This window comes from Taudactylus pleione, unplaced genomic scaffold (genome assembly GCF_031769625.1).
Source record: "Taudactylus pleione unplaced genomic scaffold, aTauple2 ptg000403l, whole genome shotgun sequence".
Taxonomy (NCBI): Eukaryota; Metazoa; Chordata; class Amphibia; order Anura; family Myobatrachidae; genus Taudactylus; species Taudactylus pleione.
Window position 1 is genome coordinate 2,332,295 of NW_028284805.1, and position 25,139 is coordinate 2,357,433.

At 48.4% G+C, this 25,139-nt stretch overlaps 1 protein-coding gene across 1 annotated transcript in view; it reads right to left on the reverse strand.

The window, feature by feature from the left end:
• Window positions 1-25,139, reverse strand: part of LOC148506449 (uncharacterized) — a 164,378-nt gene that overhangs the window by 31,849 nt on the left and 107,390 nt on the right. The window contains 5 exon segments of the mRNA XM_088446713.1: window positions 11,393-11,498; window positions 12,050-12,135; window positions 12,252-12,330; window positions 12,917-13,090; window positions 13,587-13,681. Coding sequence (XP_088302839.1) covers window positions 11,393-11,498; window positions 12,050-12,135; window positions 12,252-12,330; window positions 12,917-13,090; window positions 13,587-13,681 — 540 coding nt within the window.

The following is a 25,139-nucleotide window of genomic DNA, read 5'->3' on the forward strand; positions in this document are numbered from 1 at the left end:
TCGTTCCAGCTCTATTCTGAGAGGAGGTTCCTGGATCGTGTAACCATCTTATATTCCGAAGCTAAGTAACTATTATTCTTTCATATCTTGATATTTGTTGTAATAAATTATATCTTTTTTCAAGATACTGGTTTGTGTGGCTTAATTAACCTTCTGTATCCAAGAACCTTATTCAGTTCCACTGGGAACAGTAAGATATGTACAATGTAAGATAAACAACTGAATATGTTACAACATAATAGATGTAGGAGACTTCAATGTCTCAGCCCAAGATTCATCTGTAATAAGACCCAAATCCTCTTCCCACTAAGATTTAAGTCTAGGTAAATATTCAGTATGGTGAAAGGATAGTAAAAATGAATAAGTGTGATAGAGGCTTACGGGGGCCGAGAGTCAGAACTAAGTGATCATACAATTGACCTAGGGCCCGATTCATTAAGGAACGCAATTGAGAGGATGCATGCCCCCGGCCGATGTTTGCAATCTGCGCATGTGTCTCAGTTAGCGCGCGCAAGCTGCTCACTACGATCGGGTTTGTTATCGTAGCTAGTACGCAGCCCCATGGAAGAGTGATTGACAGGAAGTGCCGTTTGCGGGTGGTGATGGAGGTCAGACGAATGCAGGCGTGCCAGTGCGTTAGAACGCCATTGTGGGGGCGTGCATAAATTATCCACTGTGGTGCAATATGGAGCCATGCGTCCGTCCGCATGCATTAAGTATAGTAATTTGTGCGGCAGGGTCAGGTCTACCTTTATTGTGTGTGAGTCAAAGATGTCACTCGATGTTACCGATGTTTTAGCAAAATAGCACATGAATACGGATGCGAGAAGAAGGTAAGGGGGAGGCATTATGTAGCGCTGGGCGCCTGCATCTTGTGCTGCGACGGCAGTGCAAATGTATTCATTTGCATATTATCCCACCAGCCGGGTGCGTGCGTGCGTCCTCTCAATTGCGATCCTTGCTGAATAAAGCCTCTAGTGCAGAAATGCCCACAGGCGTCAGACTAAAGCCGCGTACACACTGGCCGGTATTTTGAACGATAATATCGTTCGGTCATTCACTTTATCGGCCAGTGTGTATGTATCAACGACCAACGATGCGCGCTCCCGCGGGGTGTTGTTGCTCAACGCCCGTATCTGCAGGGCAACCTGACAATATCGTCAGGTTATTGCAGGTTCGGGGATGGAGGAGGGTGCCTTGCACTGAACTATATAATTCATGATATCGTTCATTGTATGGGAAACACTAAACGATATCGCTCAGTGAGCTTATCATTTAGTGTGTACGGGCCTTAACTTAGGCTGTAAACCAGCTAGTTCGGTCAGTATACTCGAGCTAGTCAAGGAAGTGTCAGGATCTAATCCAGGAGCCTTTATCATGCAGGAGACATGCCTCCAAACTTTTATTGCTCGTTTTAATAAGGGTGGGCTGGATGCAATTATTCTACCTTCTAACAATATTTGTAGAGGAGTAAACCCAGGGTATGACTGAGATACTAAAAGAACATGCGAAGCATCACTAGACAGCCAGGTCTTGAAGAGAAACGGTATGGATGACAGCCGGACGTCAGCCCAGCGGATGAAATCCTGATACTGGCAGCCCGAAGAGAGAAAATCCCGACAGGGCAGGTAAGTACCCTATCCTTACCCCTCTCCCCCCTCTAACCCTCCCTTAGGGGTGCTTAACCCTAACCTCCCCCCCTAGTACCTAACCCTAACCTCCCTCCAGGGTTGCCTAAACCTAACCCCCCTCCCCGCACCCTAACCCTCCCGGGGGTGTGCCTAAACCTAACCTCCCCTCAGGGGTGCCTAACCCTAAGTCCCCCCGGGAGTCCCTAAACCTACCCCTCCCGCGTCTATGATCTCTCGATGCCCGGCTTACCTACGATCGGTATGCCTGGCGTCAGTATTTCTGCATGAGGCTAATGATAAGCGTCGGTATTTAGAGGCCTATCATTAGTACAATGCCGGGATTTTACTGCCGGGAAGCCGAGGACCATGGGTAAAGTAACATCCATGGGTAAAGTAACATGTGGTGATGTCAGGAGGATCTTGGGAAATGAGACAAAGTCTCTTCCCATTGCTCAGGAAATGAATGACTACAATGTGTCAGGGGTCAGAATGACGTCTCTTGCAGTGATGTATGGCAAACACCAGAGAGTGTGTGGGGATGAGACTGGTCAGTTCTCTTGGCTGGTAAAATCAACATTTTAGCACTCACTGTTAAATCTATTTCTCCGATTCCACAGGGGTACAGTAGCTAGGACTGTGTGGTATACAGGGTGTGTTGAGAAGAGCCGGCACTTTAAGAAATTAACAAGTGTGACTGGCTCCTCCCCTTCTATGCCCTCCCCCATATCCCCAGTTAAGAAACTGAGCCAAGAGTAAACTGAGAGAAAGAAAAACCTGTAGACAAGGAGGATTAACAGAACATTAAACAGGAACAGCAAGCGAAAGCCTGGAACAACTGACAGTCACACTAGAACAACAACCAGAGAGAAACGCAGAGTGGGTGCCCAGTGTCCCCTGTGGAATCAGAGAAATGGGTTTAATGGTGAGTACCAAAATCTTGTTTTCTTTATCAACCACAGGGGAAACTGGAGCTAGGACTGTGGAGACATCCCAAAGAGACCCCCACCGGAGGGAGAGCGCTGTGACACCTGTAAAACAGAACTGCCAAACTGAGAATTCAAAGGCGCCAAGGTCTCAAACCTGTAGAACCGAACAAAGGTGTGAGTACCCGACCAAGTAGTCTCACAGCAGAGCTGGGAAACAGAAACCTCCCTGGCAGTCACCCAGGATTGGCAAACAGAATGCGTAGAATGCGCAGAAATGGAAACCAGCAGAGGCCGGGATGCAGCCAAATGAGCTTGATGGATAGTCAGACGTATCCAACGTGCCAGGGTCTGTTTAGAAGCAGGACATCCACACTTGGCCACATCATAGAGAATGAACAACAAGACAGACTTGCGTAAGTGAGCTATCCGATCCACATACATTCGCAAGGCGTGAACCACATACAGGAACCGTGATGATGGCTGATCCCCAGTCAACACTGGAACCACAATGGGTTGGTTGATATGAAAGGAAGAAACCACCTTCGGTAAAAAAGCAGAGTGAGTACAGAGCTCAGCACGAACCTTATGGAAGACCAAGCAGAGTGACAAGTGAGAGCGGCAAGCTCAGAAACCCTCCTGGCAGATGCCAAGGCCAACAAATGCACCGTCTTTCAGGCTAGGTACTTCAAATCCACAGTCTCCAAAGGCCGATGATTATAGAAAATAGAGCACTAGGTTGAGGTCTAAAGGAGCAGTCGATGAAACAAAAGGAGGCTGAATATGGAGAACCCCCTGCAAAAATGTCTCAAGACAAATTTACGCTGGAAAAAAATAGATTGGGCAGAGACATGCACCTTCAACGATCCCAAGCAAAGACCTGCATCCAAGCCTGACTGTAGAAAATGCAAAAGGAGGCCCAGGGGAAAGGATGAGGTAGGAAACCATCCTTTCGCACCAAGCCACATAAGATTTGCAGATCTGATGATAGTGGTCTAAAGTCACTGGTTTCCTAGCCCAAAGCATAGTAAGAATAACAGCCTGCAGGATGCCTTTACATCTTAACAGCGTGGTTTCAACAGCCATGCCATCAAACGCAGCCACAGTAAGTTGGAGTAACGGAACGGACCCTGCTAAAGGAGGTACGGCTGCAGCGGCAGAGTCCAAAGATAGTCTGTGAGGAAGAACCGAAGGTAGGAGTACCAAGCCCTTCGAGGCCTGTTCTGAGCCACCAGAATGAAATTGACTCTCTCTCTTGATGCGCTTGAGCACTCGAGGGAGAAGGGGCAATGGTGGAAACAGACAAACTGGAACTGCCACTCAGCTGTCAGTGCATCTACTGCCACTGCTGTCAGATCCCGGGTGTGGGAGCAGTAACAAGGAAGCTGATGGTTGTATCATGGACGCCATGAGAACTTTTTGGGGCATGCCCAAATGCTGAACCAGCTGCTGGAATACCGGAGGATGAAGAGCCCCAAGATGTAGATATTGGCGGTTGAGGTAATCCGCTTCCCAGTTGTCTACCCCTGGGATAATTACCGCCGACAGTGCTGCAGCATGGCGCCACGACTTCTGGTTCCTCCCTGTCAATTTATGTAGGCCACCGCGGTTGCATTGTCTGACTTAACTCAAAAGGCCAGCCCCTGCAGGAGAGGCAATGACTCCCACAAGGCATTGTAAACCGCCCTGGGTTCCAGAACTTTTATTGGAAGAAGCTGCCTCCTGTCGTGACTGATGGCTCTGGAAATTACACTCTAGAACCACCGACCCCAGCCCTGGAGACTGGCGTCCATCGTTAGAAGGACCCAGTCCCAGATACTGAAATGCTGGCCTGTCACGAAAATGGCCGGACTGTAACCAAAGGAGGGAAACGCGTGTCTCGTGAGAAAGACGGACTAGGCGGTGCATGTGAAGGTGAGAGCACGACCACTAGGAAAAATGATCTAGTTGAAAGGTCAGAGTGAAAACGACCAAACTCTAAGGCCTCAAAGGCCGCCACCATCTAGGCTAGTAGTCGGATGCAACGATGAACAGACACCCGCCGAGGCTGAAGAACGAGTCGGACTAACTCTTGAATTTCCAAGGATTTGTCCTCTGGCAGAAACAACTTGACTTTTGAGAAGACTCTAGGAGCCGAGTAAAGTCAGAATGGGAGAGCCCGAAACTGATAGCGAGACACCAGAATCGTGAACCAGAGAAATGCCTGATGTGGTTCCCAGGGAATCGGTATGAAATACCGCCGGTCGCATGGCTATGCGAGCGGCCAGGAGGCCGTTCTAAAAAAAAAAACCCGGCCCTGATTCAGAGCGAGCGCTCCGTCATAGCGACTGGGTCTGAATCAGGGCCTCAGTCCGGTCCACGTAAATTCTGAGAGCGCACAGACTACATCCAAGGAAGCCTCACCAGCTGAAAAGCTGGCACAACAAGTTCCTGATTAATGTGGAATTTAGAGACCACTTTAGGCAGAAACTCAGGACGAGTGCGAAGCAACGCTCTGTCCTGGTGAAAAATCAGAAAGGGGGGATGACAGGAAAGCGCCCCCAATTCTGACACCCTCCTGGCAGAAGCAATCGCCAGGAGAAAAACAGTCTTAAACGTTAACCACTTGAGGTCCACCGACTCAAGAGGCTCAAAAGGAGGACCCTGCAGGGCCCGAAGAACCACCGCCAAGTCCCAAGGAGCCACAAAGGGAGGCTGGATTCGGAGAACACCTTGTAAAAAAGTGTGAACATCTGGCAGTGTAGCGATCCTACGTTGGAACCACACAGACAGTGCGGACACATGAACCTTCAGAGAGGCAAGCCAAACCTGACTGAAGAAAAGCCAAAATCCTAGAAACTCGGAACTTGAGGATCACAGTTTCTGGACTCACAATACTGAAAGGAAGTGTGCCACACTCTGTGGTAAATCCGTGCTGAAGCAGGCTTGCGTGCCCTGAGCATGGTACTAATAACCGAACCCGAGAAGCCCCGAGACCTTAAGGCGGCTGTCTCAAGAGCCACGCCGTCAAAGACAGCCGACCCAGATCCGGGTAAAGGCAGGGCCCTTGAGACAACAGATCCCGACGCTGAGGAAGAAGATACTGAGCGTCGATTGAGAGGCTCCTCAGATCGGAGTACCAAGGACGTCTGGGCCACGCTGGAGCCACCAGCAAGAGCGTGCCGCCATCCTGCTTGAATTTCCGCAGGACCCGAGGCAGCAGGGATATCGGAGGAAATAGATACGCCAGTGGAAACATCCATTTCACTGACAGAGCGTCCACCAGACTTGCGCCTGCGTCTCTTGTCCTTGACCCGTACACAGGCAACTTGTGATTGTGACGGGAGGCCATCAGGTCCAGCTCCGGCAGCCCCCATCTGTCCACGAGTAGTTGAAATACCTCTGGGTGAAGTCCGCCTCCCAATTGAGGACTCCGGGGATGAAGACTGCCGAGATTGCTGGAATGTGGCACTCCGCCCAAGAAAGGATGCGAGACACCTCCGACATCGCAGCATGATTTTCAGTAGCGCCCGAAACTGGTAGTGATGTTGTAGTATAGCAAACCTCAGATACCGCTGGTGTGAAGGTGCTATAGGAACATGGAGGTAGGCGTCCTGGATATCCAGGGAGACCATGTAATCCCCAGGTTCCATCGCCAGAATGATGGAACGTAACGTTTCCATCCTGAACTTGGGAACTCTGAGGAATTTGTTCAGAGACTTCAAATTGAGGATAGGGCGATGAGAACCATTTGGTTTCTGCACCAGAAACAGGAGTAGAGTAGTACCCAGTCTCCCGTTGTGACTGAGGAACGGGAACAATGACCCCTGCTTTCAGCAAGGACTCTATAGCTTCCTGAATCTGCAAAGCTTTGGTTTTGTCCTGAGAAGGACTCGTGCAGAAAAACTGGTGGGGCGGTCTGTGCCGAAAAAACAGGGCGTACCCCTGGGAGACAACTTCTCGAACCCAGGCATCAGTGGAGGTATCGTGTCAGCAATGGGCAAATTGAAGAAGTCGGCACCCACTCTGGGGTGCCCCAGAAGGAGGCACGTCCCATCAGGCAGAAAGTTTATCTTCCTGCTTGGAAAAAGGGCACCTAGCACTCCAGGCCTGCTTCTTGGGCTTAAAGGCAGCCTTGGTCGCCGACTGCCTCGGGAAGGACTGACCTTTGGCCTTACCCTGAACCCGAAAGGACCGAAAGGCGGAGCTCCTGACCTTAGGATGCGTTGTAGTTGAAGGGAGGAAAGCGGACTTGGATTTAGCCAGAGTTTCCACTATTTTGTCCAAGTCTGGACCAAATAACAACTCCCCATTAAAGGGTAAGTCCTCCAGGCCCTTCTTAGAATCTGCGTCTGCTCTCCAGGACCTCAGCCACAAGGATGGACGAGCAGACGCTGCTGCCGCCAAAACTCTTGAGGTCAGCAGGCTTGCATCTAATGACACTTCCCCAATATAGGACGCCACATCTCTCATCTGTCCAATTAATGCTCTCTGGACATGCGGAGCATCGTCTGGAAGGGTATCCTCTAATGCGTTGGCCCAGCTCTCAATGGCCTTAGCCACCCAGGAGATGGCCATAGACGGACGGGCCACTGCCCCTGAGAGAGAGTAGATAGACTTTAAACAAGTCTCCACCTTCCTGTCCGTGGGATCCTTGAGGGAGGAGATAGACGGTAAGGGCAATGTAGCGCTTTTGATTAAGCGGGTGACATGGGAATCCACCTTCGGTGGGGTTTCCCATTTCCTGCAATGAGCCTCAGGAAACGGATAATTGGATGCCAGCCATTTTTGTGGCTGGAATCTTTTACTGGGCAACTGCCAGGCCCCCGCCATATGATCCGTCAACTGGTCAGACAGGGGAAAAACCGTCAAAGTTACCTTAGCCTTCTTAAAATTAGGATACTTTGACCTAGGGGCCGGTGCATCATCCTCTAGGTGCAGGATGGCCCGCACCACCCTAACCAATGCCGGCACATTAATGGAGGACTTAGTCTCTACATCTTGAGCCATGGCATCTGAGTCAGAGTCCTCATGTACTTCCCCGTCATCTGAAGACACATCAGTGTCCGTTAAATGCGCAGCCAGCACTGGACGCTTAGACTCCTTTGAAGGCATGTCACTCTGTAACCGACTGAAAAGCCGAAGACGAGGCCGCCAAACTCTGGACAGAGCTGGAGAGTACATCCGCCCAGGGTGGAGGAGCCGCCTGAGGAAAACCCTGAAAAGGCACAGACTGCTGCGTCACTGGGGTAGACTGAACATACATAGGCAACCCCGTATACTGACCAACAGTCTTTGACCCGGGGGGAGATTGCAATAACTGCGGAATACCCGGGGAATGGGGCAACGCCCTAGTAGGGACAGCAGTCGGGACCACTAGACGGTCAGCGATTGACACCAGCACCTGTGAAAACATCGCCCAAGGAGGGTCCTACGACGTAGGGGGTTGAGAGGGACCAGGCAATTGCTGGCACCGCCCGCACAGACCGTCCTGTGATAAATCCTCCCTCTCCACTCCCGCAGAACAGCGTCTGCAGGAGAACAACACAGTGCCTCACAGAGCGCTCAATCTCATCAGACATGACAGAATGTATATATATATATATATATATATTCACAATAGAGAAGCATGGTGTTTAACACCTGCACACTCACCAGTATGGAACACAAAAGCCCACAATATGTTACTGTGTAGCACCCAACTGTATGTGACTGACCTTACAAATACATGATATATATATATATATATATATATATATATATACACACACACGTGAGGTCCACAGAAAACACCCTTCCCCCACACACCCGCCGGGCCGTAGGAGAAGGAAAGGGATAGGTATAAGCTGACAGTAAGTATTAAAATTAGCACAGACAGGCAGCACTATCAAAAGTCACATACCATGTACAAAAGTCAATACTCATTGCACCTTTCACTACAATCAACCGCCCAGATTCAGTGTCTGGGAGGGCTATAGTGCTGTGTACGCTCTCCTTTAGCAGGGGAGGAGTGGCCGCAAGAGGAGAGCAGCTCAGCGACGCCAGTACACATGAGAAAAGGCGCGCTGAGCTGAGGGGAGGAGCCGCTAGACAAGGAAAGGCTGCCTCCCCTGGCTAGCAATTAACCCCAGGGTTGCCGGTTCCCGCTGCCGGCATATCACCCTGGTGGTCTAGCGGTCACGCAGGGTATGCCTCTACTGAGGGGGAGCCCGCCGCCGCTGCTAGCGCCTCCGGTCTGTCCCCAGAGACCGGAGGCAGCCAACTGCATATACCCGCGGGCCACCTCACGCGGCTTACCTGATCCCCAGTGCTTCCGGCAGCAGTCATGGGAGTCCCAAGAGCCCGGCTAGTACAGACTCTGGGGTCCCGCCGCGATCCCCAGATCTGTACTGGCGTCGTGGCGCCAGGGGGGTGTAGGAGTGGCAGCGTGGACGTCCTAATGGACAGTCTGATGCTGCCGCTCTGAAGAGTGCCCCCGAGCCACGGGTACCAACTAAAACTGAGGTGCCTGTGGCTCGGGGGCGGGGTATAGAGGATGATGGACCCAAGTGCATCCTGGGAACAGCAAAAGCTTTAACTGCGTGGTGCCCGTGGATCCAGATCCAGCTATATTCCAAGGTCAACCCTGTGGACCCCCTATGGACCCTGAAGTAGAAATGAAGATTCAATGATTTCAGGTTCAGAATTGGCAGAGCTGTCTGACTTTGGAAGCACAAATAGATTTGAGTGGAAACCCTCTTTGTGCTGGTGAAGAGGGACCAGCACCAGAACCTCCGCATCCAGGAGTTTGGCGATAGCTTTGAAGAGAAGGGTGTTACAGCAGGCTGAGATGGGAAGGCCGGTTGTGAAGAAATGAAGAGGAGGATGAAACGCAAAGTCTATCTGGTAGCCCTGAGAGACCAGATATCGAACCCAGGCATTTGTGCAAGTCTGTAACCAAACGTCCCTGAAACAAGAAAGACGAGCTCCCAATGTGAGGACTTGAAAGAAAGTTCCTGAAAAAGACCTCAGTGGCGTCGTAGCAGAAGATTAGGAAGTCGGCAGAAAAGTGGACATGCCCCTCCTGTGGCCTGAGAGATTAATTTGTCCAAGTGTGGACGGAAAAGAATATCCCCAGAGAATGGCAATGCCTCCACCACCTTCTTGAACTTCGCATCAGCCTGCCAGGAACTGAGACAGAAAGCTAAGCAAGCAGCAACTGCGAAGCGGATATCCAGAACCAACACAGCCAATAACCCTAGAAGCCTCCCCCAGGTATATGGCTGACTAGTGTGCTAAGCTAGGGTGAGGAGTTCTTACCTTGGTGCCCCAGAACACAAATCCCCTGGCTAACTCTTTGGCCCACCGTTCCGTAGCCTTGTTGACCTAAGAGCCCACTAAGAAAGGAGAAGTAACACTGCAACAGTATAAATGGAATTTTGGCGTGGTTTCCAACTTGCGGTAAGAGGTTTCCTTCAGGAAAATTGCCCCCGGCACCAGAAGTGTAGTTTTCTTAGATAGTCAGGAAACCGACTAATCAATTGGCGAAGGAGAAATAGCTGGAGATGATGCCGAAAGATCCACATTTTTGGGGATGGGGGACCATAGAGGGGAAGGAGCCAGTCACACTTGTTAACTTCTTAAAGTGTGGCTCCTCTCAACACCCCGTCTTCACCCCCACAGTCCTAGTGCCAGTGTCCCCTGTGGCTAATAGAGAAACACAGTGGCAGGATGTGAGGTAAAGAGTAAGTGTAATGGGGGCAGATGGATCCTGATGTATACCAGAGAGATTGTGGGGAGGAGACTGGTCAGATCTCATGGCAGGAGTATTATATGGGCTGATACTACCGACTCCCCACTGCGCAGTTACTTTGTCCTCAATAGTCTGTAGTGACAGAGGAGGGTGTAGGATAAGAGATTGCTGTAGTGACAGAGGAGGGTGTAGGATAAGAGATTGCTGTAGTGACAGAGGAAGGTGTAGGATAAGAGATTGCTGTAGTGACAGAGGAGGGTGTAGGATAAGAGATTGCTGTAGTGACAGAGGAGTGTGTAGGATAAGAGATGGCTGTAGTGACAGAGGAGGGTGTAGGATAAGAGCGTGCTGTAGAGACAGAGGAGGGTGTAGGATAAGAGATTGCTGTAGTGACAGAGGAGGGAGTAGGATAAGAGATTGCTGTAGTGACAGAGGAGTGTGTAGGATAAGAGATTGCTGTAGTGACAGAGGAGGGTGTAGGATAAGAGAGTGCTGTAGTGACAGAGGAAGGTGTAGGATAAGAGATGGCTGTAGTGACAGAGGAGGGTGTAGGATAAGAGATGGCTGTAGTGACAGAGGAAGGTGTAGGATAAGAGATGGCTGTAGTAACAGAGGAGGGTGTAGGATAAGAGATTGCTGTAGTGACAGAGGAGGGTGTAGGATAAGAGATTGCTGTAGTGACAGAGGAGGGTGTAGGATAAGAGATGGCTGTAGTGACAGAGGAGGATGTAGGATAAGAGAGTGCTGTAGTGACAGAGGAGGATGTAGGATAAGAGATTGCTGTAGTGACAGAGGAGGGTGTAGGATAAGAGATTGCTGTAGTGACAGAGGAGGGTGTAGGATAAGAGAGTGCTGTAGTGACAGAGGAGGGTGTAGGATAAGAGATTGCTGTAGTGACAGAGGAGTGTGTAGGATAAGAGATTGCTGTAGTGACAGAGGAAGGTGTAGGATAAGAGATTGCTGTAGTGACAGAGGAGGGTGTAGGATAAGAGAGTGCTGTAGTGACAGAGGAGGGTGTAGGATAAGAGAGTGCTGTAGTGACAGAGGAGGGTGTAGGATAAGAGAGTGCTGTAGTGACAGAACAAGGAGAATATGTGACTGTTCTGTACTTAGTGATTATTACTCACCTGTGCTGATAGCTGTAGGGATTTCCTCCTCCTTACACTGCTGATCACCCATCACATACGTCTCTTCTTCTACCATTATGTTTTCTACTTTAATAAGTTCTTCAACCTGAATATCCCAGAAGACAATATAAATAACACACATATAATAATGACTGATCTAATTCAGAGTAAACAGAAGACATCAGTGTATGAGGGAATCAGTATGATTTAATCCCGACAGAGGAGGAAATCCCGAACGTCTAAAGGCAAGTATCAACTAACCTAATTCCCCACCCTAACACTCCTTTAGGGTGCCTAAACCTAACCCCCCCCTTCCCCGCTGCCTTAACCTAACCCTCCCAGGGGAGTGCCTAACCCTAAGTCCCCCCCGGGAGCCCTGAACCTAACCCTCTCCAGCCCAACCCAAGGCTGTCCGCGCCCGCCGCCCGGCTTACCTTCGATCGGAATGCCAGGCGTCGGGCTCCCGGCATAGGTAAAATGACAGTCGTCGAGATTTCGACGCCTGTCATTTAACCCTTGCCGGGATTAGACAGTCGGGAAGCTAGCGGTCTGGATTCCCTCCGTCGGCATCCAGTGTATGAGACCTGCACAGCTGTCCTACAGATCATATACTGTAGCTTCACTTTGGTATTGGGTAACTCTCAGAACCCCACCTACCTGATCCTCCAGGTGACTGTGATTCTCCTCTGTATCATCCTGAGGACGGGGACATCTCTCTGGAGTATTCCTGTTACTGGCCCCATCTGTAGGAGACACACAATGACTGATTACACTGTATATATGTGATTATCAGATGATGTGTATATAGGTGGCCCCATAGCTGCTCTCTCCATTACAGTAAGTGACAGTCTCCTCTTACCCAGTGATGTGAGGGGCCGGTGATTCTCCATCATCACGTCCTTGTACAGACCCCTGTGTCCTTCTACATACTCCCACTCCTGCATGGAGAAATAGACAGTGACGTCCTCACACCTTATAGGAACCTGACACACACAATGATACAGTCATCACCCAGACACATCCCCTGGTGTTACTGTATAATGTCCCATTCCCAGCAGTCACCTCTCCAGTCATCACCCAGACATATCCCCTGGTGTTACTGTATAATGTCCCATTTCCAGCAGTCACCTCTCCAGCCATCACCCAGACACATCTCCTGGTGTTACTGTATAATGTCCCATTCCCAGCAGTCACCTCTCCAGTCATCACCCAGACACATCCTCTGGTGTTACTGTATAATGTCCCATTCCCAGCAGTCACCTCTCCAGCCATCACCCAGACGCATCCCCTGGTGTTACTGTATAATGTCCCATTCCCAGCAGTCACCTCTCCAGTCATCACCCAGACACATCCCCTGGTGTTACTGTATCATGTCCCATTCCCAGCAGTCACCTCTCCGGTCATCACCCAGACACATCCCCTGGTGTTACTGTATAATGTCCCATTCCCAGCAGTCACCTCTCCAGTCATCACCCAGACACATCCCCTGGTGTTACTTTATAATGTCCCATTCCCAGCAGTCACCTCTCCAGTCAGCAACTGAATGATCTTGTTGGTGAGTTCCAAGATCTTCTGGTCATTGTGTCTCTCATGTATCAGTGAGTGAGGTGGAGGCTCCGTGATGGGGCTCTGGGTCCTGCTAAGTCCTCCTGACACACGGGGACGGCTGCTGGCTGTCTTCTTCACTACTGTGTAATCCTGTATATTGAGAGGGACACCAACAGATATCACTAAGCACATTACCAAAAACCGATATCTCTCCAGTCAGGTCCCTGTGTTAGTAATAGAGATAATAGTGATGTCAATGTGACACTCCCAGACTCCCTCACCTCCCAAATCAGGTCCCTGTGTTAGTAATAGAGATAATAGTGATGTCAATGTGACACTCCCAGACTCCCTCACCTCCCCAGTCAGGTCCCTGTGTTAGTAATAGAGATAATAGTGATGTCACTGTGACACTCCCAGACTCCCTCACCTCCCCAGTCAGGTCCCTGTGTTAGTAATAGAGATAATAGTGATGTCACTGTGACACTCCCAGACTCCCTCACCTCCCCAGTCAGGTCCCTGTGTTAGTAATAGAGATAATAGTGATGTCACTGTGACACTCCCAGACTCCCTCACCTCCCCAGTCAGGTCCCTGTGTTAGTAATAGAGATAATAGTGATGTCACTGTGACACTCCCAGACTCCCTCACCTCCCCAGTCAGCTGGTAGATGATCTCCAGGGTGATATGTAATATCCTCTCAGTCATGTGACTCCTGTCCTTGTCCATCCTCGGTGAATCTATGACTTATACAGGACGAGTATCACCGGTTCCTCACAGCTCAGCAACCTAGGAATAAATATAAGAATTATTATAGGCGCCACAGAGTACACATGTAACAGACAATTTGGCATGGATGTCTGTTTTGGGAACGGATATTTCGATTTTTCTCACAGTTAACCGCTTTTGAGATGAGTTTTTATTCGGTTGAAGCATCTGTCATTTGTTACCTCACTGTGTAAATAATGGAATGTGATAAATAGCACTCTCAGTCTCACATGGTGACAATTGTAGACTCATATTTAGGGTATATTTACTATATTTTACTTTGATTTTGGTGTACCTCTAAGTGATTTTCATTCGATTCTGCAACTCAGAGATTTACTAAAGTCAAAATAGACTACAAAATTGAATACAAAACCAAATCCCGACCAATATCAAACATAGACACTTTCACATAGACCACTACAGGATCCCCTCATTTACTAACAGTCGATTAGAAAATCAAATGAAAATCGACTACAAAAAAAATAAACTGACATTCAAATCCCAAAATAAATAGAGCTGCCTGTGGGAGGTGATATTGGGAGAAGCAGCACATGGCAACTGTTCATTCATCTGTGGATTGTTTCACCTGAACTCTCCCCCCTGCAGGAGACCGCGGCCTGTCGGTGGGCATGGATGGTTCAGCGGGGCACCACCATAAGGCAGGGCACAATGTAGCATTGTGAAATCAGGCAGGGTGGGGCACCCCTCTAATACAGCCTAGCAGGAACACTAATCACTATACACAGGTGACAGGTACCACCCGCTGATCACTATACACAGGTGACAGGTACCACCCGCTGATCACTATACACAGGTGACAGGTACCACACGCTGATCTCTATACACAGGTGACAGGTACCACCCGCTGATCTCTATACACAGGTGACACGTACCACACGCTGATCACTACATGCAGGTCACACGCTGATCACTACACGCAGGTCACAAGTACCACGCGCTGATCACTACACACAGGTCACACGTACCACGCGCTGATCACTACACGCAGGTCACACGTACCACGCGCTGGTCACTACACGCAGGTCAAACGTACCACGCGCTGATCACTACACGCAGGTCACAGGAACCACACGCTGATCCCTATACACAGGTGACACGTACCACACACTGATCCCTATACACAGGTGACACGTACCACACGCTGATCCTTATACACAGGTCACAGGAACCACACGCTGATCCTTATACACAGGTCACAGGAACCACACGCTGATCCTTATACACAGGTCACAGGAACCACACGCTGATCCCTATACACAGGTGACACGTACCACACACTGATCACTATACACAGGTGACACGTACCACACGCTGATCCTTATACACAGGTCACAGGAACCACACGCTGATCCCTATACACAGGTGACATTGTTACTACACCTGATAATACTGAGCTCCAAACTCCAGACCCTGGTAGTTTCTCTCTCAGGGTCGTAGACGTAGACTCGTAGGTAAAGTTGTATTTGAACATTTGCTATCAGACATGTAGGAGGAGGGCTTACATTTGAACATTAGTAGTAGAGGTAGTGTATTTCAATGTCTATAATTAATCTCCTTACGGACATTTTCCTGAAGACCATCAGTCACTGTGAACCATGAGCGGTCTTACACAAAATGGCTCCTACACTGAAGACATCACGTGACAAAGATTAACTCTTCTGCCGCATTTATTGTATAATACGTCAGTGTGGTTGCTGATTGGCTGTTATGAGAAAACAATATTACCCATGATCCTCTCCTGCTGGTGATGTGTGTAATGTATCTGTGTTGTGGTCAGTGTCTGTCTGATCTCTACACCAGGGGGCAGGTGACCTGTGGCACTCCAGCTGCTGAGGAACTACACATCCCAGCAACACTGTGGCAGTGCATGCTGGGATATGTAGTTCCCCAGCAGCTGGGGTGGCTGCCCCTGGTGTAATAACAGGAGCTATGTGACAGAGATAGGATGTGATAAGAGGTCTCTGTGTTATACACAGCTGTCACCTAAGCTGCCATCATATATGTTATCATTGGGAATGTTCCTGTTAGTGAGTACAGAGCAGCCCCACAGTACAGCACATCTCATGCATGTATGTATGTGTTATGTGCTGCAGCTCTCGCTGTCTCTCTCTCTTTTTATAGGTTATTATGTAGTAACGCAGAGACACAAACTTTCCTGTTGGCCAAGTGGTAACACAAACCGGCGTCACTGCGGCACATACAGGAGGAGAAGGGGACACGGGTATGTGTAAGGCAGGGAGCTGTGTCATACATGCCGACGTCTGTAACAGCCCCTCTGGGGGAGTCCTGTGGGGGGGAACCCTCTCTGATGGGGACGTGGTGCCGTGCTCTCGGCATTGCACAGCAGGGTGTGGGGCTATGGTTACCACCCGTCCAGCATTCCTCTAGACCAGAAGTTCCCAAACTTTTTTAAATCAGGGCGCCCTAGAGTATCAGCATTGTTTTCACTGCACCCCTAGGCCAAACGTTTGTTATTGAGAAATGCAGAAAAAAAATGTAGTAAAGTGAAGTAAATTGTGCTGACCTGTCATCCTTAGGGTCAGTTATGTGGTGGTGGACAGTTTTGAGCTTCTGTTTGTCCACACATTTGCATTACATTGACCATAAATAATTTGATTTGGTGCTGGACCACCAACCTGAGGCACCCCTGCAAGTGTCCTGAGGCACCCCTGCAAGTGTCCTGAGGCACCCCTGCAAGTGTCCTGAGGCACCCCTGCAAGTGTCCTGAGGCACCCCTGCAAGTGTCCTGAGGAACCCCTGCAAGTGTCCTGAGGAACCACTGCAAGTGTCCTGAGGCACCCCAGGATGCCACGGCGCACAGTGGGAACCACTGCTCTAGCCAGTCCAGAAATCAGAAAATCTGTCCGGAGGACCTCTAATCCCCGACAGGCAGCGCCTGTAAATCTCCTAGAGGAGACGCATCAACACTACTGACAGTCAGTGCACTCACCTCTCACCTTTAACATGTAGCATCCACGACAGCTGTAAAAAATAATCCATACTCACCTACCCCTTGGTTCCTGTCCTCTTCTGTCCATATAGGCATCCCTGTTTTCAGAAGAAAAAAAACAAAACGCCCATACCTGAGCCACAGACATAGTACCGTTGTGAGCTATATACACTGTCAGCTTGCTGCAGTAATTGTGGAGTATAAATTGGGTAGCTTGTTTGACCAGCTTGGCTCTGTGATGTCAGCAGTCACATGCCCATAAGACTAAAGTCACAGAAGTGCGATGTGCCTGCCCCAATAGAAAATTGGAATGGCGCCATCAATGCGGAAGCACCAGAGGGACCTGATGAGCACATTTAGCATGCCATGTATGGGGTTTTGTGGCATCATCCATCTTTAGGGGTGGGCTCAGAACACCCAAAAAAAGGCTTCTGAGGAAGCTTCTTATGAAAAAGTCATGGTACATGGTTGTCATATGCTTTTGTCCCAACAGCATTCCTCAAGAAAACAACGTTTTTAGTCTACCAAGAACTGTGGACAACCCTTGGAGACATTGGCATCTAAAAGTTGTTTCACCTTGAACTCTCATGGGACTTGGGGTAAGTTATCACCCAGCCTTGTACTCTAGGGTCTCTATTATGAATTAAAAATGGGACTGGAGAAAATAGGTGGACTTCATGTTAATCAGCAGGTTGTCCAGGTATGGAATAACTATCACCCCTTTCGACCAAAAAAGCGTCACCATCACTGCCATAATCTTAACAAACAAGCTGTCCGCTCGAAAGTGGGTCGATGTTCTGGACTGAGCATGCGCACGACGGAGGGAGCTCCGTCGTGCGCATGCGCCAGACGCGACGAGCGAAGGAAAGTCCTTCGCTCGTTGTGTCCGATCAAAGGGGGCGTGCTGTCAATGTTGATTGACAGCACGCCCCCTTTGGTGGGCGTGCCGGGGGCGTGCCTCCCTGACGGGGGCGTTCCCACGGGAACGCCTCCCGTCAGAAGCCGGCCCACTGACATCACTAGTGATGTCAGTGGGAGTGATTTTGGCTCTGATAGAGCCAAAATCACTCCGGAGCTTGCGGTTGAAAACCTCAACCGCAGGCTCCGGCTCGCAATTTCGATGGTCGCGATGGTCACGACCATCGCGGCCATCACAATGCACGCTCGTATAGCCTGTGGGTGGTGACCCACAGCTATACGAGCGTCCAGGAGGACGCTCCATTTTCATGGAGCCCGGCCCTCATTCAGAGCATGCGCTCTGCTCAGAGCATACGGCTCTGAATGAGGGCCTAAGTTAGCTAGCCATTTTGGGTGCCATAATAGTTAACTTACCAACTTATCCAGCCATTCTGGCTCTGGAACGATTCCCAGACCACCTTAACCAGCCGTTTTGGTGCCAGAACCATATTTTGACTACCTCAGACAGCCGTTGCGGTACCTGAACAGTTCTTTGACCTCCTTAACCAGCCATTTTGGGTGCCTGAATGGTATTCAGACCACCTAAGCCAGGCGATCCAGGGGCCGGAATAGTTCAGCAGCCAACTTAGCAAGCAGTTATGGAATGATTTACTAGCTATCTTAGCTAGCCAGTGTCAAAGTCAAATAATTGGTTATGATCGCTGTACAATTATTATCTGACGATCTAGTCGTCTATTGTCTGGGAGTAAAAATGGACACTCGGGAAACAGGTTTTAGGTGTATGTCTGTGTGTGTGTGTGTAATGGCCGCATAAGGATACAATATGTCTGTAACAAATAATTATGCGCAGAGGAGTGTTCTAAATGCAGAGGGAAAGACCATTGTCAGAATTCTGCATATCTTTAGCAATTGTATACCTTTTGTTCGATGCTGCTGTGGTTCAGAGGAACTGACAATTATACTCCAAATAAGTAGAGGAAAACCTTTGATGAGCTATCAGACATTATGACTCCAGCAAACATCTGCTGGTCTCCTTTGAGCAGAACAACCTTAGTGTTATGACACCTTAGAATTGGGTTCAGGCAAGCCTAATATTAAAATTAGGGGTGAGCGGGTTCGGTTTTACTCGGATTTACTCGGATCTTTTTATTGGCTATCGCCTATCATGTGTTTTGGATAGCCAATAGAATAAATCCGAATTTGCGGTAAAGTGGCGATAAGAACCAAGTAAAACCGAGCCTGCACATCCCTAATTAAAATATGCAAGAAATGGATAAAGTTAGGGATATATATATTAATCCATTACATATACACTGATGCACATAACACACACACATAAACATATATGCATACACATAGACGCTCACATGCGTACTCACATTCATACATATGAACATTACACGGACACACATATGCGAGCGCATATGTATAAAATGGTTCCCATTCACTACGGTTAATAATTAAGGAATTGTGTAATAATGATTAAGATGTAATATGTGCTTAAAAGAGATCTAAGGTTTGGAATATAGTAGACAGGTCTTGTTTGGTATTATACTAAATCCCTATTTATTTGCAGATCTCTGGTTCTATCGGCAAGGAGATCGCATCATGCGTCTGCTAGTTATGGATTATAGGGAGTTATTGGTTAGCTTGTTACCATTTTGTATGAAGTGTCTGTAGCCTGTTTAACTAGTTCTTCGGCAGGAAAACTACACAAAGGAGCTGTTGGAAAACTGAGCTATACCTCTGATGACACCATATGAACTAACCAGTGAACGGAGTGACCTGAAGCAAGAACCAATGAGCATCTGTTATTCTGTGCCTTTGTTGTCTCTGAAATCTGTACCGAATATAGGCTTGTGATCTGGGGCAGTGAGCAGTCATTTCTCCATATCCTTGGGTGACGGTGACCGCAGAATTCAGGATTGAAATACTGCATACTGGACCAGTAGCGCATTGCGTATGTATCGGCTGTACTTATAGTATCTTATTGCTTTTTATTCTAATTGTTAATTCTTTCCCTGTTTTACATAAATAACTTTTTGTGCTTTGGAACCACACGATTGGACTGGAAAGCAATTCTTTCTAAAGCGACTAGCAGCGCAGTATAGCGACTATTTTGCAACAGCGATTGTTAGGATTCAATACCAGCTACGTGTGCTGGAACAGTGCTCTGACCACCTTAACCAGCCGTTCCAGGTACTGGAATGGTTCACTGAATACATTAGCAATCCATTCTGGGTGCCGCAATGGTTCATTTACCACCTTAGCCAGCCATATGGGCGCCGGAATGGATCTCTGACCACCCGTTTTGGGTGACAGAACAGTGCTCAGACCATCTTGGTCAGCTCGTATGCCACCAGAACAATGTTCTGAGCATCTTAACTAGCCATTTCATTGCCGGAACAGTGCTCTGACCCTTAGTCATTCTGGTGTCGGATAGGTTCTCTGACTACCTTAGCTATCCATTTTTGGTGCTCAAACGGTGTTCTGACCAACTTAGCTAGGTGTATCTGGTGCTGGAATGATTCCTTGAATATGTTAGCCAGCCATTCCAGGTGCCAGAATCGTGCTCTGACCACCTTAGCAAGCATCATAACAGTGCTCTAACCACCTTAGCCAGCCATTTCAGATGCCAGAATGGTTAATTGAATGTGTTAGCCTTTCTGTGTGCTGGAATGGTTTGCTAACCTCCTTAGCCAGCCATACCAGGTGCTGGAATGGTCCTCTGACCTCCTTAGCCAGCCATACCAAGTGCTGGAATGGTGCTTTGACCTCCTTAGCCAGCCATACCAGTGCTATAACAGTGCTCTGGCCACCTTACCCAGCCATTATAGGTGCCAAAAATGGTATTCTGACCTTAGCCAGCCGATCCAAGTGCCAGAATGGTTCACTGAATACTTTAGCCAGCAATTCCGTCCACTGATCACATTGCAGGTGCCGGTATGGTGCTCTGACCACCTTAGCCAGATGTTCTCATACTAAAATAGTGCTCTGTCCATCTTAGCCAGCCATTCTAGGTGCCAGAATGGTTCACTGGTCACCTTGGCTGCTGTTCCGGCTCTGGAATGATGCTCTGAGCACCTTCACCAGCTGTTCTAGCACTAGAACAGTTCTCTGACCACCTTAGCCAGTCATTTTGGTCTGATTACCTCTTCTGTCTGAGCCCAATTTGCCCCGTCCTCTTCTGTCTGTTCCCAATATGCCCAATTTCTCTGATATGAAACAAAATTTGATTTGAGGCATTTTTCCTACACTCAGAACATTGAAATGGTGTTATGAACCTCTGGGAAGATTCACAGTGGAGCCATTACCAGGATAATGATGCTCAATATAGTATAGTGAGTCCATTAATTATGGAGCTAAGGTGTCAATTGATTAAGAGTCAATTGATAAAGAATATCTGAGGAATCAATTAATAAAGATTTAATTGACAAGGAGTTGTGAGGATTGGATGATTCCTGACTGGAATGTGGCCTTGAGAGCTGATATGTACTTGGCAAGTTGCAGTCTTGAGGACTGTTAAATACTTGGCGGGTTGCAGCCTTGTGGGCTGCAATGAACTTGGCTGGGTGCAGCCTTGAGGACTGAGAAGTACTTGGCAGATTGCAGCCTTGAGGGCTGGTATGTACTTGGCTGGTTGCAGCCTTGAGAGCTGGTATGCATTTGGCCGGTTGCAGCCTTAAAGGCTGGTATGTACTTGGCTGGTTGCAGCCTTGAGAGCTGGTATGCACTTAGCTGGTTGCAGCCTTGAGGGCTGGTATGCACTGAGTTATATTAAAAACTGCTGTAAATGTTAATTGCTGCTTGTACGTACAGACAACGAATTGCAACTGAGACTGTTGAGTTGTAATTTGCAGATAGTGCACATAAACACTGAATAGCAGTGAAGACAGGGTGTTAATTAGCTGAATGGCCACACAGGCACAGAGGAGCTGATTAGATGTTACTTACAGGGAGTACACAGACGCTGAGGTGTGGCAGGCACTGCTCTGATGTTACTTGCAGGTTATCCACAGAGATGCTGGGAAGCAGCAGCCACTGCTTAGATGTTACTTGCAGGGAGTACACAGACACTGAGGTGTGACAGGCACTGCTCTGATGTACTTGCAGGTCATCCGCACAGACGTTGGGAAGTGGCAGCCACTGCTAAGATGTTACTAGCAGGAAGTTACATAGATGCTGGACACGAGGAGCTGGAACACACAGGAGGATGAACTTCTCACTAGATCCGTAAGCCACGTACAACGCTATAGACGGTATCAGAGCAGAGAACCAGCAGAGGTAAAAAAATAAAGGAGATCCAATCAGCACAGGGAGGCGGAGACAGAACAATCAGGTAGGAAGACCCTGTGGAGTGCAGCCCGGCATTTATGTCTCCTAGCAACTGGCCTGAGAGAACCAGCCGAAGCACCATTTTCAGATTCAGCGGCGGCTTGTGACAAATGGGTTCTCAACTGTGTGAAGATTATGGGCCAAATGTAATAGGTAGTCAGTTTTAGTAACAGTACAAATTCGCACTTTCTCGCACTTTTAAAAAGTGCGAGTTTGTACTGAAACTCGCAAATTCAATAGCCTGCAAACTTTTCAGCTCGAGGCTACTGCATTTGCGAGTTTAGGACTATGTAATCTGACACCTTTTAATGCGAGTAGCATTAAAAGGTGCGAGTTTTAGAGAAGCCATCACAGATCAGTGAGATCCGTGATGGCTTCTGTGTGTGTTTAAAAAAAAAAACGTGCACCCCCTCCCCAAAAGCATAACCAGCCCCAGGCTTTATAAAACATGTTCTGGTTCTAAAAATACAGGGGCCAAAATGCGTAGGGGGCCCCTGTATATTAAGAACCAGCACAGGGCTTTGTTGAGCTGGTTCTGGAAAATCAGGGGACAAAACGAGTAGGGGTCCCCTGAAAATTCCAAAACCAGCACCGAACTCTTTCTAGCGGGGGGATAATGCCACAGGCAGGGAAAACCTTTCACCGGTTTCTCCGGCCAAAGCATTATCCCTGACCGCTAGTCAGTCCAGGCTGGGGATCCCTGGGGAGTTGGGTACCCCCCCAATAAAGGGGTACCCCTCTCCAGGGCACCCCAGGCCTAGACTGATAGCCCAGGGATATCCCCGGCACCCTAGGGTGGTGGGTGCCGGGTTGATAGTGTAAAAATAAAGTTTCCATATTGTCTTTAGTTGTAGAACCACAAGTACCAGCAAGCCTTCCCTGCATGCTGGTATTTGGAGAACCACAAATACCAGCATGCGGGGCATTACGGGCCCGCTGGCACTTGTAGTTCCACAACTAAAGAAATACGTAAATAAACAAACATACACCGTGAAAGTAAAATTTTAATAAAACATACATACATACTCACCTAGTATCTGAAGTAATCCATAGGGCTGTACCTGAACAAAAAAAAAACCATACTCACCTCTTCTATGCGTAGATCACGTCCACTTGTCCAAGTAGGCAATCCAGGGGTTAAAATAAGAAAACGCAAAAAAAGATCCATGCAGACTGAGCAAAGCTATGTGTCTACACATACCTTTGCTCCGCGTAAATGACCAGGGCACACGTGTGCCCCGTCAGTGAAGGGGCCGCCAGCCAATCAGGGAGCATCTCCCGTCGGAGCAGCTCCCTGATTAGCTGAATGCGGCCAGCCTGTGTCTCCCATAGACTTCTATGGTGAGAAATCCCCATAGAAGTCTATGGTGGGAACCGCTACATCGTAGCCGCAAGATTAATTGAGGTTAATCTTGTGGTTACATCAATGATACAATGTCGCACAGGCTGGCCGCATTCAGTTAATCAGGGAGATGCTCCCTGATTGGCTGGCGGCCACTTCAATGATGGGGCACACGTGTGCCCCGGTCATTTACGCGGAGCAAAGGTATGTGTACACACATACCTTTGCTGTGTCCGGCTTGGATCGTTTTTTTGCGTTTTTTTATTTTAACCCCTGGATTGCCAGTGGACGTGATCGACGCATAGGAGAGGTGAGTATGGATTTTTTTTTCAGGTACACCCCTATGGATTACTTCAGATACTAGGTGAGTATGTGTGAGTATGCATGTATGTTTTATTAAAATTTTTCTTTCACAGTGTATGTTTATTTACGTATTTCTTTAGTTGTGGAACTACAAGTGCCAGCGGGCCCGTAATGCCCCGCATGCTGGTATTTGTGGTTCTCCAAATACCAGCATGCAGGGAAGGCTTGCTGGTACTTGTGGTTCTACAACTAAAGACAATATGGAAACGTTATTTTTACACTATTAACCCGGCACCCACTACCCTAGGGTGCCGGGGATAGCTTCGGGCTATCAGTCTAGGCCTGGGGTGCCCTGGAGAGGGGGGCCCCTTTATTGGAGGGGTCCTCAACTCCCCAGGGATCCCCGGCCTGGACTGACTAGCGGTCAGGGATAATGCTTTGGCCGGGGAAACCGATGAAAGGTTTTCCCTGGCTGTGGCATTATCCCCCCGCTAGAAAGAGTTTGGTGCTGGTTCTGGAATTTTCAGGTGACCCCTACTCGTTTTGTCCCCTGATTTTCCAGAACCAGGACCAGCTCAACAAAGCCCTGTGCTGGTTCTTAATATACAGGGGCCCCCTACGCATTTTGGCCCCTGTATTTTTAGAACCAGAATAGGCTTTATAAAGCCCGGGGCTGGTTATGCTTTTGGGGAGGAGGTGCACGTCATTTTTTTTTATTTAAAAACATTTTACATAAGTACACACAGAAACATGTTCATATCTCATGGATATGTGCATTTTTCTGTGTTAATCTGACCTGCTCAGGATGTACTCGCTAGCCTGAAGCAGGTCTATTATTTGGGGACTTTTGGTAATCTTTTTTTTGCGAGTCTGAAACACACTCTATTACATTGGGCGAGTTGATTGTTTTCAATGTGAAAACATCTGGATGCGAGTTTGAGAATGGAGAGTTTTAGTAACTCTGAAAAATGCGAGTTTTAGTGAACAGACACCCTATTACATTGGAGAGTTGTGAAAAATTGCGAGTTTAGCACCAAACTCGCAATTTACCAAAACAGACACCCTATTACATTTGGCCCTATGTGTCTGAAGTGGTGAATGCATGAAAAAACATTCCCCACACTCCAGACATGGAAATGGCTTCTCTCCTGTGTGAATGAGCTGATGTTTTTGAAGGTGCTATTTCTGTGTAAAATGTTTCTCACACTCCAACACAAGGAAATAGCTTCTCTACCATGTGAGTTCTCAGATGTCTATTGAGATGTAGGGCTAAATTTACTATTGCTTGATTTGCAGGTCGATTTGAGGAGTGATTTAGCACTTCTCAAATCGACTCAAATCGCATGCAGTTTTGAAGAGTGATTTGCTGTTTGATTTGGCAAGTTCACGTCCAAATCGAACAGCAAATCACCCTTCAAATCACTCTTCAAATCCCCGACACAACGAACTGCTTCATGCTTTCACTTTCAGCATGAGCAGTTCGTTGTCACACAGATACTGTACATGCAGACACATACAACCCACCGCCCAGGGGTGGCGGGGATAGCCCCAGGCTATCAGCCCAGGC